This window comes from Leucopleurus acutus, assembly GCF_964270905.1.
Source record: "Leucopleurus acutus genome assembly, chromosome: 21".
In the NCBI taxonomy this organism is placed as follows: domain Eukaryota; kingdom Metazoa; phylum Chordata; class Mammalia; order Artiodactyla; family Delphinidae; genus Leucopleurus; species Leucopleurus acutus.
This window is the reverse complement of record NC_139163.1, coordinates 30,066,562-30,089,230: the sequence shown is the minus strand read 5'-3', so window position 1 is coordinate 30,089,230 and position 22,669 is coordinate 30,066,562. Positions and strand designations below refer to the sequence as shown.

The following is a 22,669-nucleotide window of genomic DNA, read 5'->3' as shown; positions in this document are numbered from 1 at the left end:
CACATATTATATTACAGAAAAAAACAAAACGGAAAGAGAAAATAGGTAGCTTCGGAGCCTAAGCGTTTGGTCCTCTGAGCTTCAGTTAATGCAACCTCCTCTCTGTACCCTGCCTGTGGCCAGGTCCCACTAATACACCTGGGAGTATCTGCTGCCACCTGAGTCACTTCCCAAAGGAGCTGGATTGAAGCGTCTGCGCAGAGATAAGCCCCTTTCATCCAGACGACATGGGAGCTGCAGCCGAGGAGGAAAAACAAAGGTCTCGGTGGGTCCCCTCTTACCTTCTGCTGAAGGGCCCTTTCCAGGGACTCCACCTTCATCTGCTCCTTCCGGAGCCCAGCGTGGAGAGCGGCGCTCTCAGCCTTTGCTTTTGTTCGAACCTGAGCAATCTCCTCATTGGCTCTGTTTATGGAACGAAGGGACAAAAAGCACATGGTTGGTCATCAGTCGCGGCTCACGATCGGGATGCTAACCGCTGACACCTGTGACACAGAACTAGGAGAACTGACTCCACCACAGAGGAAAAAGAGGAATTGGTGAGCTATATAATTCAATTTTAATTTATAAAAATTCAATTTACACACAACTGCTAAGGAGATTTCCATGATGCAAACCAATGGCAGAATCGACCTTAAAGGTACACGGGACCCTTCAACATTCACATGCCACCAGAAAACAGAATCACATGACAGCTTCTACAACAATCTTAGATTTTTTTTAACCCAGTACAACAACAGGTAGGATCTCTGTGGATTAACACAGCCAATGAGTCAGGATACTAACCACTGGCATCTATGAAACACAGACCTACAAGCAACTTTATTAATTAAACATCTCCATTAAAAAAGGAGATTCTCACATTAAAAAAATGGTAATTATGTGACATGATGGCGCATTAGCTAACTCTATGGTGATACGTATGTAAATGTATCAAATCAGTGTTGTACACCTTAAACTTACACAATGTCTTATGTCAATTATAGCTCAATACAGCTGGGGTGGGGGGAAAAGAAGGGGGAAAAGGAGGTCTGGAAGGATAAAAGAATGATTTCCTGGGGTGAGGAAAGAGGTGGGAACCCATTGGGAGGGGGAGAGAGTGGGAGGGAGAGACTGTATTTTTTTATTCTTTTTAATGTCTGAACCTTGTGAAGAGTCCACCTGTTCAAAAAACTAAATAAGACACCCAGGTACACACAAGTGCAACCTGGAATTGCAAAGTAGTGATTTTTTTTTTCTCGTCTGTCCATCTTCCCACAACATCACGAAAAGTGAAATTCTCATGCACAAGCTCTTACTTGTCCAGTTTTTCCTCCGCGTGGACTTTCAGGGCCTGGTACCGCTGCTCCTCTTGTTTAACTCTGGCTAAGTAATCCTGAGCACATTTTTTCAAGGCTTCTTCATTCTGTTCCCAAGCGACAATTTAAAATGAAAGAAACAAGTCATTTTGTTTTCCTTCTACTAGTAACATGCCACATATCAGGGTTTTCATTAAAAAAAAAAAAATGAAAAAACCTAATATATTCAGATGCCTCCAAATAAGACTCCATGGTAGTTTGAAACAGGCACAAATAATTCTCACTGAAGAAACTGTAGATAACTTCTTCATGTATTAACTTTCAAGTCATACAGTAAGTTCCACTGACACACCTGCTTTAGGAAGGGCAGATATTCAAAACTGAAGGGCAATCTGATCCCCATTTTAGACAAACCGGACAGTCATTTTTATGGTTAATATGAGAAAAAGAAAAGAGTGTTCACTGCTATAAATGTGTCTTAGTGATGGTGTACAACCAGATCAAATCAATATGCCCACTTACACTAAATTTGAAACTTTACACCTACTTTCTTCCAGAATATGCAGCCTGTATTTTTCAGTGCTATGGCTTGACTCCCTTTTACTTTTACTAACATTAAATTGGTGAATAATCAAAAAGAACATTTCTAGAATTCTCCTAAGTCTGAGGGTCCCACGGTTCTTACACTCCGTGCCACACTCTGGTCGTGTCCAAGGCTTCCTGACCTGACCCAGGGGAGGAATGACCAAGACACGCCACCCAGGGGCCCCGATTCCCTGTTTCTAGGCCACCTGCACCTCTGGCACGTGCGTTTGAAGACCCATTATCAAGAAGACACACCACCAGGGAGGCAGAAGGCAAAGGACGGGTTACCTTCTTGAACCCTTCCAGGACGCCTTTCAGGTTCTCGTATCTCCTGAACAGGTCGGAGAGGGACCTTTCCACCGAGTTTAGGTCGGCCAGGGCCTGCTCCTTCTCCATGGTCAGCTGCTGGAAGCTCTTCTGAGAGGTCATACTCGTCCTCTGTTCATCTTCTGTGAGTCATGATCAGAAGCAACGCATGTTCTCTCAACACACAGCACACGGCCGCCCTCCCGAGCCACCAGGCAGTACGCTGGGTCGGGGAACCCAGCAGGTAAGGTAACAAAGGTTCCACCCTCAAGGACTGACTTTCTGGCGGGGGAGACATGGTGACAGGTCGGGGCGGGGGAGACACAGCCGGGAAAGAGGGGTGAGCAGTCTCTGCCAGAGGACAGATGGGAGTGGAGACCCAGAGGAGCTGAGGGTGTGAGCCGTGCGTCTACCCAGGCGTCAGGTGATGCGGACGGCAGAAAATACCATCTCGCCGCCTAAGTTAATGCAGGAAGACCTGACTGACTTAGGGAGTCGGTCCTTACAACAGAGGCTACAAGAGATTCTAAATGCAATGCAGGAGGGTGAAGCACTGTCCTTTTCTAAAGGCATCGATGGGTCTGGCGCAGGGAAAGCACCACCTGCAGCGGAGTGGGGCCGCTGCATAGAGCAGAGACGTCCCCCCGGGGGTACGAAGGACGAGGTGAGGCCGCCCACCCTGGTGCTGGAACTCGAGTGTCTGCCGTCCTCTAAAAGGAACCTAACGACACTGATCCCCACTATCTGCAGATTCCCTGCTCGCTATTTCTATGTGTAGCGCCCAAGTCAGTATGTGTGGTGGGCCCCGGCCGTTCGGGGACACGCGTGGAACAGCAGAGAACTGGAGTCACCTGCCGGGCACGCTCTCGGCTGAAGCTGGACAAGGCGATGCTCTGCCTCGTTTCATGCTGCAAACAAGTGTCCTTTTCAGTCTACTTAGGGCCACGTTTTTGGCATTTCTGTGCTTCCTGTTGGGGATTTTGAAATGGGCCCCAAGCCTAGACCGCAGGGCTGTCTCGTGTCCTAAGAGCCACAGGGCTGGAGGTGTCTTAGGGGGAAAACACGTGTGAGATGAGCTCTGTCCTGGCATGAACTGGCATGAACTGGCCGTGAGCTCAACGTTAATGAGTCAACAGTATACCTTAAATAAGGTGCCTTTAGACAGAAACACCCCTGAGGCAAGCTTTCCTGAGGATCAGTGATTCAGTATCGGCTAATTCAGTGTTTGGGCAACTTCATCAACTACTGCAAATAATAAGAATCGCTTGTATCTCCGGGATGGACAAACTGACATTTATATTCTGATTTGAAGGTCACCTTTGGATCCCACGGCTCGTACCCTAGAAAAAAACTTCCTTACCGATCATTTGGGCAATGGTCTTCTCATACTCAGCCACAATTTTCCTTAAACAAACAAACAAACTCTTATCAGAAGAGAATTTCATTAACAATGGAAGTTGGAGAAACGCTGCCCCAAACAATTAAACACGTTAACATGTACTGACAAACTTACATAACCCAGTTACCTGCTTTGGGGCTCTCCTTTTTTGACGCTTAAACTAAGATTTGTTAATGTTCAGAAAGGTTTTTCTTGAGATTTTGTTTAACCAGGTTTTTGTTCTATTTACAGAAACAACTGCCTCCACCTTTTCTTTGCACTTGCGTGAATGACCCCAAGGCAGTACGTGAATTCTGCTTAGAGAAGGGAATCTTTTACAAAATAAGTTAATGACATTCTTGGGGCTCTTCCTGAGACACCTGACCTGAGTTCAGGCTTCCCCTGGCCCCAAACCACTCTTACAGGTAGTGGGTCCCCTCTGATTCAGATCCGGGTTTTATTTGATTGTCCTAATTCCAGAAGTATTTTAGTTATCCAAAGAGGTTTAAAGATTGCCATGTCATGTTAACCTTTCTTTTAGGGAAGTGCAGTGCTTTCCTGATCCTGCCCCGTGACGGGTGCCCCTCCCTGTGACCTCATCCCCCATCGTGAGAAGTGACCACTCCCCTGCCCCTCACGGGTGGCGCCCATCACGCTGACCCGGCATCCAAGTTCTTACGATGGCTGCTGTAAGCGCCCCAAGGTCAGGGGCCGTGCCGTCCTCCCCACCATGCCAGCACAGGGACTTACACCCGGTAAATGCTCAAAAAACCAAATAATACAAGAGCCACAAATTAGAGTGGACATATTTAAAATGTTTCTTAGTCATTCAAGTGCCGACTGCACAGTTTATAAATTAGTTATGCTCCCCAGTCTGTGATGCCATCTTTGGTTATTTCACAGCTCCTAACTCTAGGGAGTGAGCAGCAAAAATAAAAAGATTTCAGTGTAAAGTCAGTTTTGTTTCCTGTTAACATGCTTTTTATAATCTATTCCGTGGTTGTGAAATCTGAAGCTACCACGTATAATTCGTTTTAGAAATTATAGTGTTTCCATAATTGAGTATGTCAATAAATCTCTGTATTTCTGTTATTATATCAAATATCACATGGATATTTTTGCACAAATTGGTCTTTTCAAAAGACAAGAATTATGTGGGTTCTGCTTATTTGCAATGTTCTGAACAACCCAAAATGAGCTACAGCATTTGAATACAATAACTGGTCGGCAATCCTCAGGAAATGACACCATCAGTCACAAATCAAGGTGCAAAGAGCAAAGCCCTGGAGTTCTCAACAGCTGGTTCTGTGTAAGCAAATACTGTCATCACTTCCTTTGTATTAAATCTAAAAATGCATAAAGGTACCCACCCCTCCCCCAAACCTCCAGTCTAACCTCATCTCCAAGACTTCTTGTCGGGTTTCTTCGTATTTTTTCTTCCATTCGTTTGCTTCCATCTCTTTAGTGATTATCTAGATTATAGTGGAGATAAAGCTTGGTTTCACCTACTCAATGTCTTGAATTTAAGACTAGAGCCTGAAAACAACACACGACCAGGTCCATCTGAAGGCAGTCGATCTACATTAGGAATAAAAAACCCTCACCATCTGTGTCTAATGCTCACGACACTGGGGAGATGCTCTCGGCTGCAGAGGATGCTGGAACGCGATCACCGGGATGAAGGTGACCAGAACCTCTCCCAGGAAAGCTGCAAGTGGTTATTACCATCTCCAGCTCGGTCCGGGGTCTGGCTATCGGCCCAGAACCCTGCTGGGTCAGGACGCCAACAGCTGAGCCATCTGTCTGGCAGAGACTCATCTTAACCAAGGGCGACGCCACAGCACCAATTTAACTAGGCTGAGAAATGAAACTGCCACCAAATCAGAGCGGGGGACGTTGGCCTGGCCGGACAGTCTCATTCTGCAGAGATTTCGGATTGGGTCAGAATAGGGCCCCGACGTTCCTCCGGGCAGAGGCATCCATCTCACCGTTGGCAAGATCTTACTCGCCGGACCAGAACCCATATTGCTGCGTTTGGGAGGCTCGTGCTAACCTGAGAGAAACACTCTAAATTCATGGCCTCAAATGCCACTTGCCCTGCACAGAGCTCAGATGGGCACCTATCGTTCTCCTGTGATTATACTTCTCTGTGCTTCTTTCTAGTTGGTACAATCTTTATTTTGGTGCCATCTATCAGGATCTCAAGAACTAGAAGCCAACCTGTCTGCTTCAGGGGATCAGGCACATCTTCGATGCATCTGGTGGTCCTCTTAGAGTTTTAACTCTCAGGAGAAAGAAAAGGTCATTTTTCTCATTTACAGGATTTTGTAGGGGCCTCCTTACCACAGCACCTGTTTTGACAACAGGACTAGCTGACACCCCTAATTACTAACTTATTGCTATGTTTTAACAGTTCGAAAGACCTAGGTCAGAGGTACTTAACCACTCTCATTATGTTATAAAAATTATATAAGTCACTACACGGAGGGAATTACCTTCTTAAAAAAAAAAGGTGGAATCATCAAGAAACACACAAACCAAACACATAAACTACAGCAGAGAAACACAACAGAGGAGGGAGGTAACTAATGGTAGCTAACAGTATCTTTCATATTTTCCAGATCACCCAGGAAAGGCCTAGCAGAGATCTATTTTGAACAGAAGATGTTCAATAAACACGATACAGGGATTCGAGAGTTGAGTTCTTTAATTAAAGAATCGATGAAGGGATTATAGGCATTAAGATGTGAGAGGAAGTCTGCTGGGGACTTTTGGGAAAGTCCTAAAAAAGAGGACTGTGCTCCTAAAGAGAGGTGAATGGCGAGAATTAGACGTTTTCTAATGCTAGGCATTGATGTCTGCAGTGTGAAGCATGGAGCTGCAGCAGCCATCTTAGGACCATGAGGGGAGCTGACCTATGACATTGAAGCGGACAGGCCAGTACACTGAGGATGAAATGGCAAGAACTTAAGTCCCTGATGACCCAATTTGGCTGTGGGACACTATACAGATGTGAAAAAGAAGTAGGCATGCGGGCTTCCCTGGTGGCGCAGTGGTTAAGAATCTGCCTGCCAATGCAGGGGACACGGGTTCGAACCCTGGTCTGGGAAGATCCCATATGCTGTGGAGCAACTAAGCCCGTGCGCCACAACGACTGAGCCTGCGTGCGGCAACTACTGAAGCCCGTGTGCCTAGAGCCCATACTCTGCAACAAGAGAAGCCACTGCAATGAGAAGCCCACACACCGCAATGAAGAGTAGCCCCTGCTCGCTGCAACTAGAGAAAGCCCGCGCGCAGCAACAAAGACCCAATGCAGCCAAAAAAATAAATCGATAAAATAAATAAAATAATAATAAATAAATAAATTTATAAAAAGACAAAGAAGTAGGCATGCATTAAATACTAATATGGAATGATCACCATGATGTATTTTAAGTGAGAAAAGTAAGGTACAGAATGGTATATGCAGTATTCTACCATTTGTCTAAAAGAGGGAAGAAAAGACATGTATATTTATAATTGCTCGTTTCTGAATAAAATAACTCTGAAAGGAAAAAAAACAAGAAAAAAAAGAATGGATGAAGGTAGGAAACAATGTTACATTCCTGCAAGTCTAGAATTTAAGAAACTTTTAGGCAGGAGCATATATCCTCTGTGAAATGAAAGTGCTGATTTAGTTACATACGTGGGTAAAGTTGGCAAAATGCGGTATGTAAAACTTCAGGGCTAAAAGATAAAGAAGTGCACAAAAGTTCTCAAGGACGTTTCCAAGCGTCAGCTTTGCCCTCTGGATACCAGGAGGCCAGGAATCCAGCTCCAGCGAGGCGTTTTACAGGGAGCCCTTGATACGAGCTACAAGTGGAGGAAACAGGGACTTCCAGCCGGGGAGAAAGAACTCAAGCCAGCAGAGATGGAAGCTACCCACTGGCACACGGGCTTTACAAAGAAACGGAGCCAGAAGTGGACACAGCGAGGAAGCCTTTACCTCTTCTCGTATCAGGGTGAGCACGGCGGTCTTGTCTGATTCACTGAGGCAGATGCCGTCCAGCGGGCTCTCCCCTCCACAGGCCACGGACACAGGGCCCTTCTCCCCCAGGGACTCCAGCAGTGCCTGTTGGGGGAGAGGGCACAGGTTAAGACGTCCGCTCTTCAGCTTCTTAACCCCAAATATCCTCTGATAACTTCCTCCTGAAGAAACCGATCACACCCTTTAAAAAACACGTTTCAAGGGGAAAAAACAGCAGGGGAAGCTTAAAAAGAAAACACCTAGTTACAGTACGATCTGAAGGAAAACCCGTTCTAATGAATATCAGGGAGGTCTTAGCTTCTGTATTAACGGATGGCCTAGAGAAGTTTTCTTCTCGTCCAAAAAGGAGACAGTGTAATTATAGAGGTCAGTCACCAGAGAGTCATGTGCATAAAAGAGAAAACCATCTGTGGTTAATGTCTCGTGAACCTGCGGATCTCTGGGGATGATGTGTTCCACGTAAATAAATTTCCAGAAAAGTGTCAACCTTTTTACATATAGATGCTTTGTGTGTACTATTATTTGGCCACTTTGGATGGAAATGTTTCTAAAATGACTTTCAGGCCTAAGCAGGTAGAAATGGCAAATATATGTGAACTCTGACCCCACCCCGGGATGGTTCAGGATCACAGGGAATTTCAGTGGCCCCGAGGGCTGGCACACGGAGACCCAGCGATGTTGTCACGTGCACAGACGCCAGGGTCTGGGCTGCATTTCCATGTCCTGGGTCTTCCTGACACTGAGTTTTCAGTTCCCTTCCGTCAACATGTCACCTTCTGAGGTACCAGATTGATTTTTGCCATAAACCTGGGTTCCCGGGAGCCACATTCAGTTACGATTTTGTTTTTCACAAGAACGTGGGCTTTGTAGCATTTTTTTTCCTAAAAAGCATTTTTGGGGGTTATTTCCTCCCACCTATGTTAACTTTCTGTACAAATGGGAGAAAAAGCTGATCTAATAACACCCAAAATGCCCGCCAAGGTGACCTGGGAATCTTTTTTTAAAAAAATTATTAGAGTTAGGGTTAGGATTAGGGAATAATCTTAATAATCTTCAATGTCAGCATAACTGATTAGTTACTGACTGCAATCAATTGGGCTCTGGTATCTTGTTTGAATCGAGCTTGAACAGGAAGTCCAAGGTCAATGTAGACCAGTGGTTTTTAAACTTTGCAGGGTCATTACGGACTCACCCTCTCTCTAGAAAATGCTCAAGAACACGCACATAAATTTTACCTGATCTTCACTGCCCTCAGCAAGGGTCCAATAGACAAACCCCTGGCTGAGGCCACAGAAAAGGGAAAACGCAAAAGCCACGAGCCGGCAGCGCCTGTTCCAGCACCATCTGGGGGAGGCCAGCCCACCATGCTGACAGAAGCCCGAGGCCCCCCAGAAACACCTTCTTTCCTGGGGGAGCTCCATCACCAGAGCCAGAAGCTACTAGGGGCCGGCAGCCCTAACATGGCCCCCAATGACCCCAGCCCCTGTACGAGACCTTTTGGGTAGCCTCCTCCCCTTGAGTTAGGCTGGACCCAGTGACCCTCGTCTAAAGCACAGAAAGTGGTAAAGTCATGCGGTGTCACTCGTTGACAAAGAGGCCCCGGCTGTGAGAAGCTCTGTGGAGAGGCCACGTGGCAAGGAACGGCCGTCTCTGCCAACGGCCAAGTGAGACAGCTTGGAAGCAGATCCACCCAAGTTGAGCCTGGAGGTGACCCCAGCCCTGGTCAGTACCCTGAGAGCGGCTGGGGAGAGACCCCGAGTCAGAGGCACTCACTGAAGCTGCCCCAGGACTCCCAACCCAGAAAGGATGAGATCGTGATCGTTTGCTGTCGGTCGCTGACACACTGGACATCTGACTCATCCCCCCACCTTCCCTGCCACAATGCCCATCAAGACTCCTCCCAACCACCCCGCTTCCCGTGTAACCTGCCTACTAGGTCCAGCCTACACATTTGGTTCATCTCGTCACATTTCCGATTCTAAATTATTACATTTTAAATCAGTCTTTTGTTTTTATTATTCTAAATCAGAATCCCTAAGACAAGTCAACTCTGGGAAGCTGGTCCCGTGCCTTCTGTGACCCTCACGTTAGCAAGAGCTTGGGAAATAAGCCAAGTTTTCTTAGTAAGGGAAATATTGTCTGTTCTGGAGGTCTGCATCTCACTCATCCTCGAGGGGATAAATGAATTCAGTCTGCCCACTTGTTTAACAACTTCGCTCTAACAAATGAGGTGCCTGGAAGCAGCAGCGTTCCGAGCTGGAAGATCAGGCCTTAGATGGGGACAAATACACCTGGACGAGTGGCTCTGCAGCCGGCAGCTCTCCCGGCCACTCCCTCTGCCTGGCCGGACGCCAAAAGCCCCATGACTCAAAATGCAACAGCTCTTACGAGGAATTTATAGCCGTGGCCTATTTTAGCTGCCTTTTCCAGTCCTCTAAGATTTATTTAGCTTTTTACATTCCGCAGTCCTTTATACTGTTTATCAAACAGCACAGAAAGCCTACAGAATCTACCATCACCAGAAACTGGCCTGACCATCTCTTCCTGGGCTGGGCAATCTAGTACGTGTTTAATAAAGATGCTAAACCAATAGATCAATCACATCCTTCCAAAAGAGTCCTGCTTCATATCCCTTGGTCTTTCTCCCTGTCCCACAAAGCATTCACCCTTGAGGACCCACAAAGACCTGTCTACAGACAGTGGGACCCAGGGGAGTCTTGGCTGTAAGTTCACAGTCAGCGCAGATGCCACAAAGTAATTCTCTGCTCACGTCCTTGCGATGAGAGAAATCAGGATCCCTAATCTGTCAGGCTCATCTCATTTGTCCTTGAACCTGTTAGAGCAGTGTCCCCCCTGCCACTTCTAACGGAGACACACTGGAGAAGCCAAGTGAGCTCAACTTTTAAGAAGTTTAAGATTTCTTTGAAAAAATAGCAGATTGACTCCTAAGTGAAAGATGCTGTAGACCAGCAGCTGAAAAGAGAGATGACCACCCTCCGCTCTTAGTTACTTGGCCCTGGCCGCCCCCTGGTGCTGGGCAGAGACTGCAACAGGAATGCCCTTCAGAGCAACACCCAGAGGCATACAGAGGCACAGGCTAGACTAAACAGACTTCTTTTTTTTTGCGGTACGCGGGCCCCTCACTGTTGTGGTCCCTCCCGCTGCAGAGCACAGGCTCTGGACACGCAGGCTCAGCAGCCATGGCTCACGGGTCCCACCGCCCCGCAGCATGCGGGATCTTCCCGGACCGGGACACGAACCCGTGTCCCCTGCATCGGCAGGCGGACTCTCAACCACTGCGCCACCAGGGAAGCCCTAAACAGACTTCTTAGTCAGTGTTTTGAATATTGCAAGTTCTTTATGCAATGCTGATTCAGCGTTCTAAGGAAGTAGGAAGTAGAAATTAATTTACTTCTGCAAGTTCAACTGGAGTTACCGTTCAAAGATGACAACTCAGGGCGTGGTCTTTGCAGGGGGCTCTGGAGACAAGGCTTCCCCCATCTTCTCTCTCCCGCTCTCCCCCAGCTTTCCCGCCAACATCACGTCACAGCAGCTCAGGGCTTTCTGGCTCCGCCTTGCACGTTACCCCTTCCCCGCATCTTCACAACCACCCTGCCGAGGCAGGGAGGTGGGGCTAACTCTGTGGATGAATAACTGGGGAATGTGCAAGCGTAACCGGGGCGTTTCAAGAACGTGGGTAAACCTCCCCAATCTGCAGACCAGTGCCTGGGCCTCTCAACACAGCCTTCGACCATCCCTTTGCCATTTTTACACACAGAAAAGACTAGACGACGCTCCCACAGTACCTGGAAAACGTCACAGGAAACTGGTTTCCCTAAGGGCACGACCAGGCAGTTTGGGGAGCGGAGGGTGGAGTCTCATCCTTTTGTGGGAAGGACCCCCTCCCACAGATGTGGGGGACACTTCACTACTTACAGAATGGTGGCCTCAGTGGCTCCTCAAAGTGACTGTGTCATCAGCCACGGTGGCTGTGCTGGGAATGACTACAAGACCTGGCTCCCGGAGACCACCGTCACTGCTGTGTAATGCCCCTGACGGGGGACCACGCTCCAAGTCCCTGACCCCTGTGTGCATGTCCTCCTTCTGCCCGGCGCCCACGGCTCCCTCGCCCACCCTTACGTCCCTTACTCTGTGTCCTCCAGGGAGACACCGTGGGTCGCAGTCCAACGGTGAGTCACGAGAACGGTTACTAGGACAAGCAACGTGCATTAAAATAAATGAAATAGAAGAAATCAGAGTGAGCCACAGGAAGAGAGGCAGATACTGTTCTGTGCAATTTGTTTGATAACAATACAAACGCATGTGTTGAGATGTGCCATACGTACCCACGAGCCAGGATGCAAAGTGTATTCTTACTGTGGATCCAGGTTCAGAACGTTTCTGTCACAACTTCACCTAATCCTTCAGCTTCAACTATGCCCTGTGTCCTAAGGGCGCTCAGATCTACTGAAGCCAACCTTGACCTTTCCTGAGCTCACGCTGTGTGCTTCTCACTGCCTACGGGAAATGTGAACCGAGAAGCTGGTCTCACAGATGTCTCAAAGCCACACGTCTAAAACCAAACTTCTACGATTCTGCACCTCCTCTGTACTCCTGATGTACTGGCTCCTGCGTCCAGCTGTGTTCACTGTGGCCGGTGCTGGGGTACAGGGGCCAGCACACAGTCACGGTCCTAACCCGTGGGGCAGGCGGGGAGAAGAGAAAGTACCTCCAAGGGGCGGGCCCACAGCAGTGAACCAAAGCCCGTTTGGCTGGGCAAGGGTCTGGCGTGGGAAGGAGGCAGGGACGGTGCAGAAAGCCACGGAGGCCACAGCAGAGTCTGAGCTCAGCCTACAGACAAGGGAAGCCAACGAAAGGGTTTAAGCAAAGAGGAACAACTCTGGCTGATGGAAGAGGAGGATAGAATAGCCTCGGGAACAGGGAGATTCATTAGGAAACTGCCACCATGCTTAAAAAGACCGGTGGTGGCCACGGGCTGGACAAAAGTAGACGGATTTACAACATCTGCTTTCTGGACATGGAAACCACAGACCCTACGTGTGGGAATACAGAGGACGGGGGAGTCCAAGAGGACCCCGGGGTTGTGGCTTAGACGACGAGGTGGACAGTGGTGCCCCTGTCGAGACGAGGCCCCTCTGGGCTTGGTCATCAGCAACGCCGACCACTCAGATGTTCAAGGCGGAAACCTCGATGGCCTTCAGCGACTTTCTGCAACCTCCACCTCAGCCACCACGTACACCCCGGAAGCCACCAAGCAGTGATGGTTCACCTGCTAAGTCCCAGCCTCCGTCTCATCCTCTGATTTACTACCGATCATGATGCTCCCTACTTCAACCCCCGGGAGAGTCCTCTGCTGCGTTTCCATGAATTCCAAGGCTCGCGGCACGATGTCCAGGGCCCCAGTGGCCTGGCTCTCACCTACCACACGCACAGTATCCTCCGATCACGTGAGATTATTCGTCCCTACAACTCCTTATAAAGCCCACGCTTCTTCTCACTCCCTGTCTTTGCACAGTACAACTCTCCTGCCCAGAACACCCTTCATTGCCTTATCTACCTGGCAAACCCCATTCTTCCTTTAAAACTTAGTTCAAGTGAGGAACCCAGAAGACCCCACCTTAACCATGTGATCAGTTAATTCCACCAATAATGGGATGCACCGATACCCGTGAGGTCCCTTCTGATGCATTCGTGCCCAAAATGTGTAAACTGAATTTAATCATGAGGAAACACTCGATGAGCCCAAATTGAAAGATATTCTACAAAACAACTAACCAGCGCTCTTGAAAAGAGCCAAGGTCCGGAAGGACAGAGACAGACTGAGGAACTGTCACAGATTAAAGGAGATTGAGAACACGGGCACTGAATGCCTTGTGGGGTCCTGCCCTGGATCCTGTGCCAGAGAAAGGACACTAGTGGGGTAGCTGGTAAGACCTGCATACGGTTTACAGAGCAGACAATAATACCGTACCAGCATGTACTGATTCTGATTACAGGAGAGGTTAAAGTTTCAGGAGCATGGGTGCAAGAGTTATAGGAATTCTTTGTACTATTTTTGTAAGCCTGAAAGTTAAAAAGAAAAAAAATTGTTTTTAATTAGCTCAAATCCAGCCTTCCTGACACATGCCGCGCGGTGGGTCAGCCCAGTCCTGGGGACACATCCTGGTGTAACATTCACCACAGGGTAACCCTGGTTTCCATTTTGTAATCTACAACCGGGGCTGCTCGAAAGAAATACAACGTAAGCCATATGTAATTTAAAAATTCTCAGTAGCCACATATAAAGGGTAAAAAAAAACAGGTGAAATTAATTTTAATAATATGGTTTCATTAACCCAATAGATCCAAAACATCAACATGTTATCAGTATAAAAAGTTAGAGACATTTTATTTTCCCTTCTTTTCTGCGCTAAGTCGTCAAATGCTGGTTGCACTTTACACTTGGAGGACATCTCAGGACATCCAGCTACAGGTCCAAGTACTAGTGGTCACCCTCCGAGACGCCTCAAAGTGAAGGAGCTGTGCTTTATTTTTATCTTATGCCCGTCACCAGACACAGACTAGAATTTAATTACTGAGTTAACATGGGCTTCAAAACAAACACTGAGGGCTTCCCTGGTGGCGCAGTGGTTGAGAGTCCGCCTGCGGATGCAGGGGACACGGGTTCGTGCCCCGGTCTGGGAAGATCCCACATGCCGTGGAGCGGCTGGGGCCGTGAGCCATGGCTGCTGAGCCTGCGCGTCTGGAGCCTGTGCTCCGCAACGCGAGAGGCCACAACAGTGAGGCCCGCGTACCAAAAAAAAAAAAAAAAAAAAAAAAACACTGAACCCCCCGTGCTCACACCCCTCCCCCACGAGCCTGGGGACTCACGGGCACGGCGGGTCCATCCTTCTCCATCTGTTGGCACGTCTCCTTCTCAGTGCCTAAAACACAGAGAGTCATTTTTAGAGTCATCCCAAGAGGTTGTGCCTTTCCTTCCCACCAAGAGACTCTGGGAGACCCCAGCGCAGGCCCAGAAGGACATCTAAGGGCCCCTGAACAGCATCTCAAGATCTCGGAAGACGCGCTACATTCTGCTGACCACTGCGCTGTCTGTGTTCAGGGTCCAAAACATCCAGAGGAAAGAGGAGCTTACGGTCCGTCAGCCTCAGACTGAAGCACGTCCTCAGGTGGAGAGAACGGCAAGGCTGCCCCCTTGTGTCCATGAAAAGTTTTGCAAGTGAGTTGGACTAACCACAGGGTCATTTCAGAAAGAGGAGAAACCGTTAACGCTGAAACCTATTTTATTACCAAGTTGGAGTGAATCTGAATTCCAGCCCTGAAAGGTACGTCAGTGGAATTAATGTAGCAGATAAAACAAAAACCTAAATTTCAATGCCTGAACACTAAACTCATTATCCTCCCCACACCCTTCAAGCTGGTTTTCTCGGCTCCGCTCTACCACCAGAGTCAACGCGTACAAAAAACCACCACGATGCTTTTTCTGATTAAAGGAACATGCACTCGTTGAAGAAAATTTTTAAATATGTAAAAGCACATAAAATGCTAAAGCTACAATCCTCCACCTGCAATCGCAAATGACTACTTTAGTGCACTGTCGAGAGTGAATTACTGAGAACACAAATGTGACCATCACTACTTCGCTTAAAAACCTTCAGTGGCTCCTCTATATTGATAAAGCCCCAACTCCTCGGGACAACCCCGGGTTCCCACTTGGCCTGTACTCACGGACAGCTACTGGGCATTTTACCTGTGTGGCAGGTTCCTTCCCATCCCTGTGAGAGACTCCTTGGGGTGCATCTCCGTATTTATCTATCAAGACCCAGGCTGAAGGTGATATCCCAGGACACAGTTTACCCACCCCACACGACCAGGGCCCCTGCTCGCTCCCACGACGTGGCTAATCAGTTACGAACAGTGTTAACGCGAGCTGTTCTGTTAGCAGAACCCCAGCTCATAAAGTTTCTGCCAAAGGAATTTCCTCCTAGTGAGGAAGGATATAATTCAACAAACATGGACCATGCACCTGCACTAGAGGAAAATCGAAGATGAACCACTCATAGTCCTTAACCTCAAGAAGTTTATCAAAGATAACCTTCCATCAGATATAACCTTCCATAACTAATACATGGAACGTACGAAGAAATGCTGTGGGAGCCAAGTGTCCTTTTTGAGACAGACCGCCAAGGATGGGCAGAATCTCTACAGGACAATGGTGAAGAAAGGCATTTCATATACAAGAAATAAGTGTAGGTATGAGAGTCCTAAGGGTAAGCCTGTGCAATGGGTAAAGGGGCACAAAAGGAAATGGCAGACGGGGTCTTCGGAGAAAACATCAGAGCAGAAAAGAGGCCTGGGAGGCAATGTGGAACAGTGCCTGGAATGTTTATTTTATAGACGGGAAACAGACCTGGGAAGGTGGGGAGATAACCCTTACAAAGTCCAGATTTCCACCTGCTTCTCTGGTTTGAGGACAGATCATTATTTTTGAAATTCTAAGTATAAAAGCTCCACACCGAGCTATGTTGCCAAAGACCTGAGTTTCCAATAATGTTTAATGGAGTCGGGAACACGGTGCCAAGTGCTTCACAATGAAGGTTAAGGCCGCAGATACAACCTGGGACCTGGAAAAGGGCCTCGGATTTAGAATGTTCTAAAGAGGAAACCAGCACTAAGCTTCAGCACAGGTTGGTCTAGGCCCTTATGAGAACATGAAGAAGCATCAGTCTTTTTCAATCCACCACGTCTGCAAGCAGGAAAACTTACAATAGTTGAGGGTAATGAAAACCATCTCTTCACACGTTAGCCTTGTGGTTAAAAGACCGTGAAGCCAAGACTGCTGGGAACTCGGACCCTAGTCCACCACTTACTAGACAGGAGACCGTGGCCGAGATCCTTAACTTCTGTCTCACTTTCCCTCTCTGATAATGGGGAAAAGAATGCTGCCTAATGTGAAATAGATAAAAAACAAGGAGCTACTGTATGGCACAGGGAGCTATGTTCAATATCTTGTAATAACCTACAATGGAAAAGCATCTGAAAAAACATATGTAACTGAATCAGTTTGCTGTACACCTGAAACTAAGACAACACTGTAAATCAACTGTACTTCAATTTAAAAAGAAACAAAAAAAAAAGAACGCTACCTAGTGAGGAGACACGAGTTACTACACGTAAAACACTTAAAACAGTGCCTGCATGTGGAAGCAACTATACCTGTTAGTTGTTATTATTTCTATAAGGGAAACCAGGAGCCCAATAATCCCAACATGGTTCCAGGTCGCTACACGTGAAGATGTGGCCAGACTGAAATAATTAGGAAAGAATTCAAGCAGTCTGATACATCAGTGTCTCCGTACATCCTGCCACTCAGATCCATACGTCCCTGGCGCTCCACTGACACCCTTCTGTGTCTCTTCTCCAGGCAAAGAAGCAAAGCACAGACCAGCAGCCTAAACCTATCCATCAAGGGACCCGTTCTCTAATCTCTTTAAAGTGTCTCCTGCCCTGGGCTTCCAGGCATTTCTATGCTTATGTACGTAAAAGAGATGAAGATTTGCTTCCATACCTGCTTCTGAGGATGAAAACGCATGATTTATGGCAGACACGGGAACATTGGAACATTCAAAGTACTCCAGGTCGTCCTCTGGCTCACCTTTCCCCTCGGCCCCAATGGGTTTCTGACCAGATGACGTGGACGCCAGCTTCTCCTCGTCGGTAGCATGGCCATCCCTGTTAGAAATGTCTGAAATCTGGGAGATCACTGCTCCTTCATCCTGGGAAAGGCAACAGATGAGATGCTACCGTTTAGGAGGGCAAGCAGTGGGGAAAGCGACATCTCAGGAAGAGCAAAGCAGCCGCCATTCCATATGGATGTTCTCCACGAATCTGGGTACCAACCAAGGAAGAAGCTGCAGCCCCTCAACCATGGAAGGTTGTATTTTCTAGGGCCTACCTTCTGTAATTCACACCTGAGGTTTAAAAAATTAAGCTTTTCTAGCCTAAATGTATAAGCAACAAGTTGAAGTGGCTGAAGAAAATAGTTTTCATACATTTTGCTCATATAGATAGATCCTAGACTTTTCTGGAAAATTTATGCACCCCACTGTATTTTCAGGTGACATCTAAAAACCTTTCACTACGAGCTTTAAGTAGTCACAAAGGCTATAATATCTGCTACATATTAATTTGTTTGCTTGTTTACTTATCTCTCCTTCCAGTTTTATTGAGATATAATTGACATAACAGCACTGTGTAACTTTAAGAGGTACAGCATAATGATATGACTTACATACATCATGAAATTATCACAGTAAGTTTGGAGAACATCCATCCTCTCACACAGATACAAAAGAAAAGAAAAAAATTTTATTATATTTTAAATACTGACTTGGCTTATTAATTCAATTTAGTTACTCTAGTGATTTGAAACTTTACCATCTGTTTAAAATCGAACATGAATAAGCCCTTTAATAGTCAGAAATTTACATCATTCCTTTTCCTCTCTGAATTTGTATTTCCTTGCTACTTCCATCAAGAAATTATCCCAAAGAAATGCATTTGCTTTCAAGTTTTTTAAAGTTCTCCTATTACATTTGTTAACATTTTTTCTTCTGGGGGGTTATCACTACAATTACAAAGGCACTATTTATTCTAAAAGTTTTACAATGTTTGGTAAGTACAATCAAACACAGAAGTAAAATTTTTAAAAAATGGAAATCGATGACAATATTTTGTTGCACCAATTTTAAAAATCTTTTACAAGGCAATACATGTTCTTTTTCTGGAGCAAATCAAACGTAAATTTTTCATAGTTCTTGCTGCCTCTGCTTTAGCAGCATTTGAAGGTAGACACTTCATACATTTGTAATAGATGAAGAATAAATCAAATTACAAATCTTTTTTTTTTTTTTAATCTTAAACCACGTACCAAGTTTTTGGTCCAAATTGCGTAAGATAAGTTAAACTTAAAATGCAATGACTGTATTTCTGTAATCATGGTTACACTGGAATAAAGTTTTAAAAAGGAAGAAAAAAAAGGACTTCATTGCAATCAAATGGGTCCGGGTTTTCTTTTGTTTGCTTGTGTGTGTGTGTGTGTGTGTGTGTGTGTGTGTGTGTATGTGTATGTGTGTGTGTGTGTGTGTGTGTGTTTCCCAATTAATTATATAGTCATGGACAAATATTTATTGCTAGAATGAAACAAAGGTCAGCATCAATTTGATTCCTGTTTTCCATTTTTATAATTATAATCAAGAAGCCAGAAGTCTTACTAATACAAATAAATAGGTGAAACAGAACGAAGTTTGTAATAGAAATGTCTCAGTTCTTTGAATTCCTTTCCAAATTATGTTCCAAAAAATTCTATCATCAATAATTATCTTTTTTTTTCCTCTTGGGCCATGTCGTGCTGTATGGGGGATCTTAATTCCCCAACCAGGGATCGAGCCCGAGCCCCCTGCAGTGGAAGCGTGGAGTCCTAACCACTGGACCACGGGGGAAGTCCAAATAATTATCTTTTTAATTGAGATATAACTGACATATCACGGTGTCAAAAATTATTTTTAATAATCTATCAGCTGACAATTCAGGTTCTCCTAACTTGCTAAAAGCAATGAACTGGAAAACCATCTGACTTTAAAAATATATTATCCAGTCACTGGAGTCAATCACCTTCTTATAACTTACACCAGTATGTCAAATCCCCTCTTTGGTGCCCAGAGGTTTCACACCCAGTGGTGATGCACCCTAGTAAGTTTGAGAACGGGTGAGAGGGAACTTTACCACAAAAAAGTGGGAAAAGGGTACCTGTGAAGGAACGGTTCCCTTATCTTCAGAGCCCTTTCTCAGATCAGCTTAGCAAGTCAAGGATTTGGGAACTGGTTTCCTTAAAGCTGAGTCCTCAGATCCCCACTGGAAAATCTTCATTCATCACCACTCTGATGAGGAACACAGACTTACCTGAGAACACCCATCCAAAGCAAGAGACTGGGCTTCGTATTTCTTCACCTTACAGCCACTCCTGGGAAAAAAACAAACAGAACACCGGGCCGGTTTGGAATCACACTGACAACCTCCAAGCTGTGAGATGGTGCAGACAGCGGTGTGTGCAGACACAAGCCAAAGCGCACAGCCCCACGCGAGTCACACGTCCACGCATCAGAGATGGGAACAAACACCTTCCCGCCTCTGAATCCTCTCCCGAGAGGCAGGGCAAGCAAAGAACTGTAACTCAGCGACCTCCTCACTTGCTTCTGCGGGTAGCTAGACACCAGCACTCGGGCCCCTACGGTTTGTAACTGTGCGCCAGCAGCCACCAACAGCTCTTCCGAGAGCAGCCCCAGTACCTGGAGACGGTCGGGTCATCTGATCCGCGCTCACTTGGCTTTGATAAGTCACCAGAAAAATTACCACGCCGGACCACATTCTTTAAAAATTCTTTATTGCGCTAAAAGCCACAGAAGTCTGGGAAGACAGCTCCAGACCTGCGTGCTCACAGAGGAGGACTGTGGGCAACAGAAAGGATGAAAATAAAAATGTCTGAGCAAACTGTTACCATTCCTCGAGATGGAAAACGAACGTCACGGCCGGAACTGGGGAAGCTCAAACCGCCCGCTTTGTTTAAACTAGCACGTAATTTGTGATCTGAAGACTATCCAGATTCTGTTCTGTTGTAATGAACTTAGAATTTACAGCACCGCCGCTCTGACCACACCCCACCCCCAACCAAAACTGCAAGTTCTTCTCGTTTTGCGGGGCAAAAACAAAGACCAGCATGGCTACCAGAAGAGGGACCACCACCTCAGCTGTGTCTGCTTGTCTTCCCTAACGCCTGAGTGTCACCCCTGCCACCAAACTCAGGTTGAGCTGACTCGGTAAAATGTATTCCCTGCTCCAAGGCGGCAGCCTCATCCTATCAAAAAAGTCAGTCGTTCCTGACACGAAACAGCAGAGCAGTTCCTCAAGCCACTGCGGGGATGAGAGTAGGGCCAAGCCAGCACGCAGCATCACAGCGCCGCACGAGGCGTGTGTCAAGCCGGGGACGCAAGCTCTCGCACCTGAGGCGGGAGGGCCCCATCTCCAAGCCTTTGGGTACAGACGGCAAGGCTAATAAGCTGGCTCAGGAAGTGGCAAATGAAATGCAAAAAAATCATCAGAAGATCCAACTCAGAAAGGGAAGCCAACATGCTATGGAGAGATGGTCCGGGGAGGGTAGGGGAGGAACTGCCAAGGGCCCCAGGGAGAGCCAGAAACAGGAGTACTTACAACAGAAAACAGAGAAATTTCACTTGTTCAGTAGTCCTGATGCACCAACAAAATTAGAGACGGGAAAGAGACAGACAGATGGAGAAAAAAATCATGTAAAGCCTGGAATATTTATCTCTAGTCTGGCAGACATAAAGGTTGCAAAGTTCTTTCTATGAGGTGAGACGTGAATTAAAAATGTCATACTCATGAATGCTATCACTGGTGAGTGAACGATTCTCAGTAGTAAGAGAGTGATAGAAACACTCGGAAATGTCACACGGTCAAATTTATGGATGAAAAGTAAACTTTCAAATATTTGTAAATGTAAAAAAACGGCATTACTGCCGAGTATGTTTACTCTTAAATGTCTAGTCATCTAGATTAAAGGCAATCAATGCATGAATGAAAATATAATTGAAAATGTATCTGCTTATATCTCCGGTAGGTGTATATTACTGAGAAACTCCAAGCGATTTCACATAATTTATCTTATTTGACCCACAAAAATCCCAATCATAGGATGATGTCTCTAGTTTACAGAAGAAGGATCTGAGATGCCAATTACGTCATCTTTTAAGAAGTCACACAAGGGCTTCCCTGGTGGTGCAGTGGTTGAGAGTCCGCCTGCCGATGCAGGGGACACGGGTTTGTGCCCCGGGTCTGGGAAGATCCCACATGACGCGGAGCGGCTGGGCCCGTGGGCTATGGCTGCTGAGTCTGCGCGTCCAGAGCCTGTGCTCCGCAACGGGAGAGGCCACAACAGTGAGAGGCCCGCGTACCGAAAAAAAAAAAAAAAAAAAACAGAACAGGAGGAAAATGCTAGTAGGTGAGGGAGGGTGGTAGGACTGGGAGAGGGTGCTTCTTGCTACTGAAAACAAGATGTAGGATAAACTTCCCTCCCTTTGGTCCCACTTTAGTCTCATGTAACATGAATGCACTGGCTACACACCTTCAACAGCAACTGAAAGGGAGGCTCCCAATGACCTTTTATCAACCCTGATAGGCAGGGCTGCCCACAATTAGGGGACCCCAGGTTAGGAAGAACCCAGGCAAAGACCTGGCCATCGTGTCCCCCAGGCATCGTCTAGACACAGGTAACTAACCTGAACCACAGAAAAGCACCTTGAGGTCACCTGATCAATAATACTTTTCAGCAACCATTTAACTGTGTGTCTATAATCAAAGAACAGATCAAGAACTATTGATGACATTTTATTCCCTTTAGACGTCCTGGGGAATATTCTGGGGATGCTGAAGAATCCATTCCTGCAGTGCTCAAGCTTCTTGGTCCTCATACTTTCTGCTCTTTAACCCTTTTTCTCTGGTGTCAATCACCACACCATCTAGTATTTTTCTTTACATCACATTAACGCTGAAAAGCATTTCGCCAATACAACTGTGGTGACAATGAGAAACATGGTACTTCTTCTCACCCTCCCTTTTCATATTTCATCCACGTCACTGGCCCCTTTTTTTTTAAAAAAATACTTTATTTATTTAATTTGGCCACACCACACGTCTTGTGGGATCTCAGTTCCCTGACCAGGGATCAAACCTGGGCCACGGCAGTGAAAGCGTGAAAGCGCCAAGTCCTAACCACTGGACCGCCAGGGAATTCCCCATTGGCCCTTCTTTATATCTAATTCTTAGTAAAATGTCACAGGGTCATGAAGATACCAACAGATTGTCATCGACTCAAGTTTTGTGATAAGGTCACCCTGTAACAAGTTTAACCTGAAATGTGACGTGGAATTATGGCCTGGGGGTGACCACTCCGAGAGAACTCCGAGGACCTTGCAAAAGTGGCTC

General features: G+C 46.6%; 1 protein-coding gene across 6 annotated transcripts in view; it reads right to left on the bottom strand.

Moving 5' to 3' along the window:
* TACC1 (transforming acidic coiled-coil containing protein 1) overlaps window positions 1-22,669 on the bottom strand; it is a 108,447-nt gene that overhangs the window by 1,599 nt on the left and 84,179 nt on the right. For 4 of the 6 annotated variants that reach the window (XM_082863715.1, XM_082863713.1, XM_082863712.1 and 1 more), the window contains 9 exons: window positions 19,574-19,634; window positions 17,181-17,388; window positions 14,483-14,535; window positions 7,550-7,675; window positions 4,960-5,036; window positions 3,547-3,590; window positions 2,169-2,329; window positions 1,296-1,402; window positions 282-402 (listed from right to left, as the gene is read on the bottom strand). In XM_082863715.1, the coding sequence (XP_082719841.1) occupies window positions 282-402; window positions 1,296-1,402; window positions 2,169-2,329; window positions 3,547-3,590; window positions 4,960-5,036; window positions 7,550-7,675; window positions 14,483-14,535; window positions 17,181-17,388; window positions 19,574-19,634 (958 nt within the window). The remainder of the gene's footprint in view (window positions 1-281; window positions 403-1,295; window positions 1,403-2,168; window positions 2,330-3,546; window positions 3,591-4,959; window positions 5,037-7,549; window positions 7,676-14,482; window positions 14,536-17,180; window positions 17,389-19,573; window positions 19,635-22,669) is intronic. The other 2 variants (XM_082863714.1, XM_082863717.1) reach the window with 1 other exon arrangement.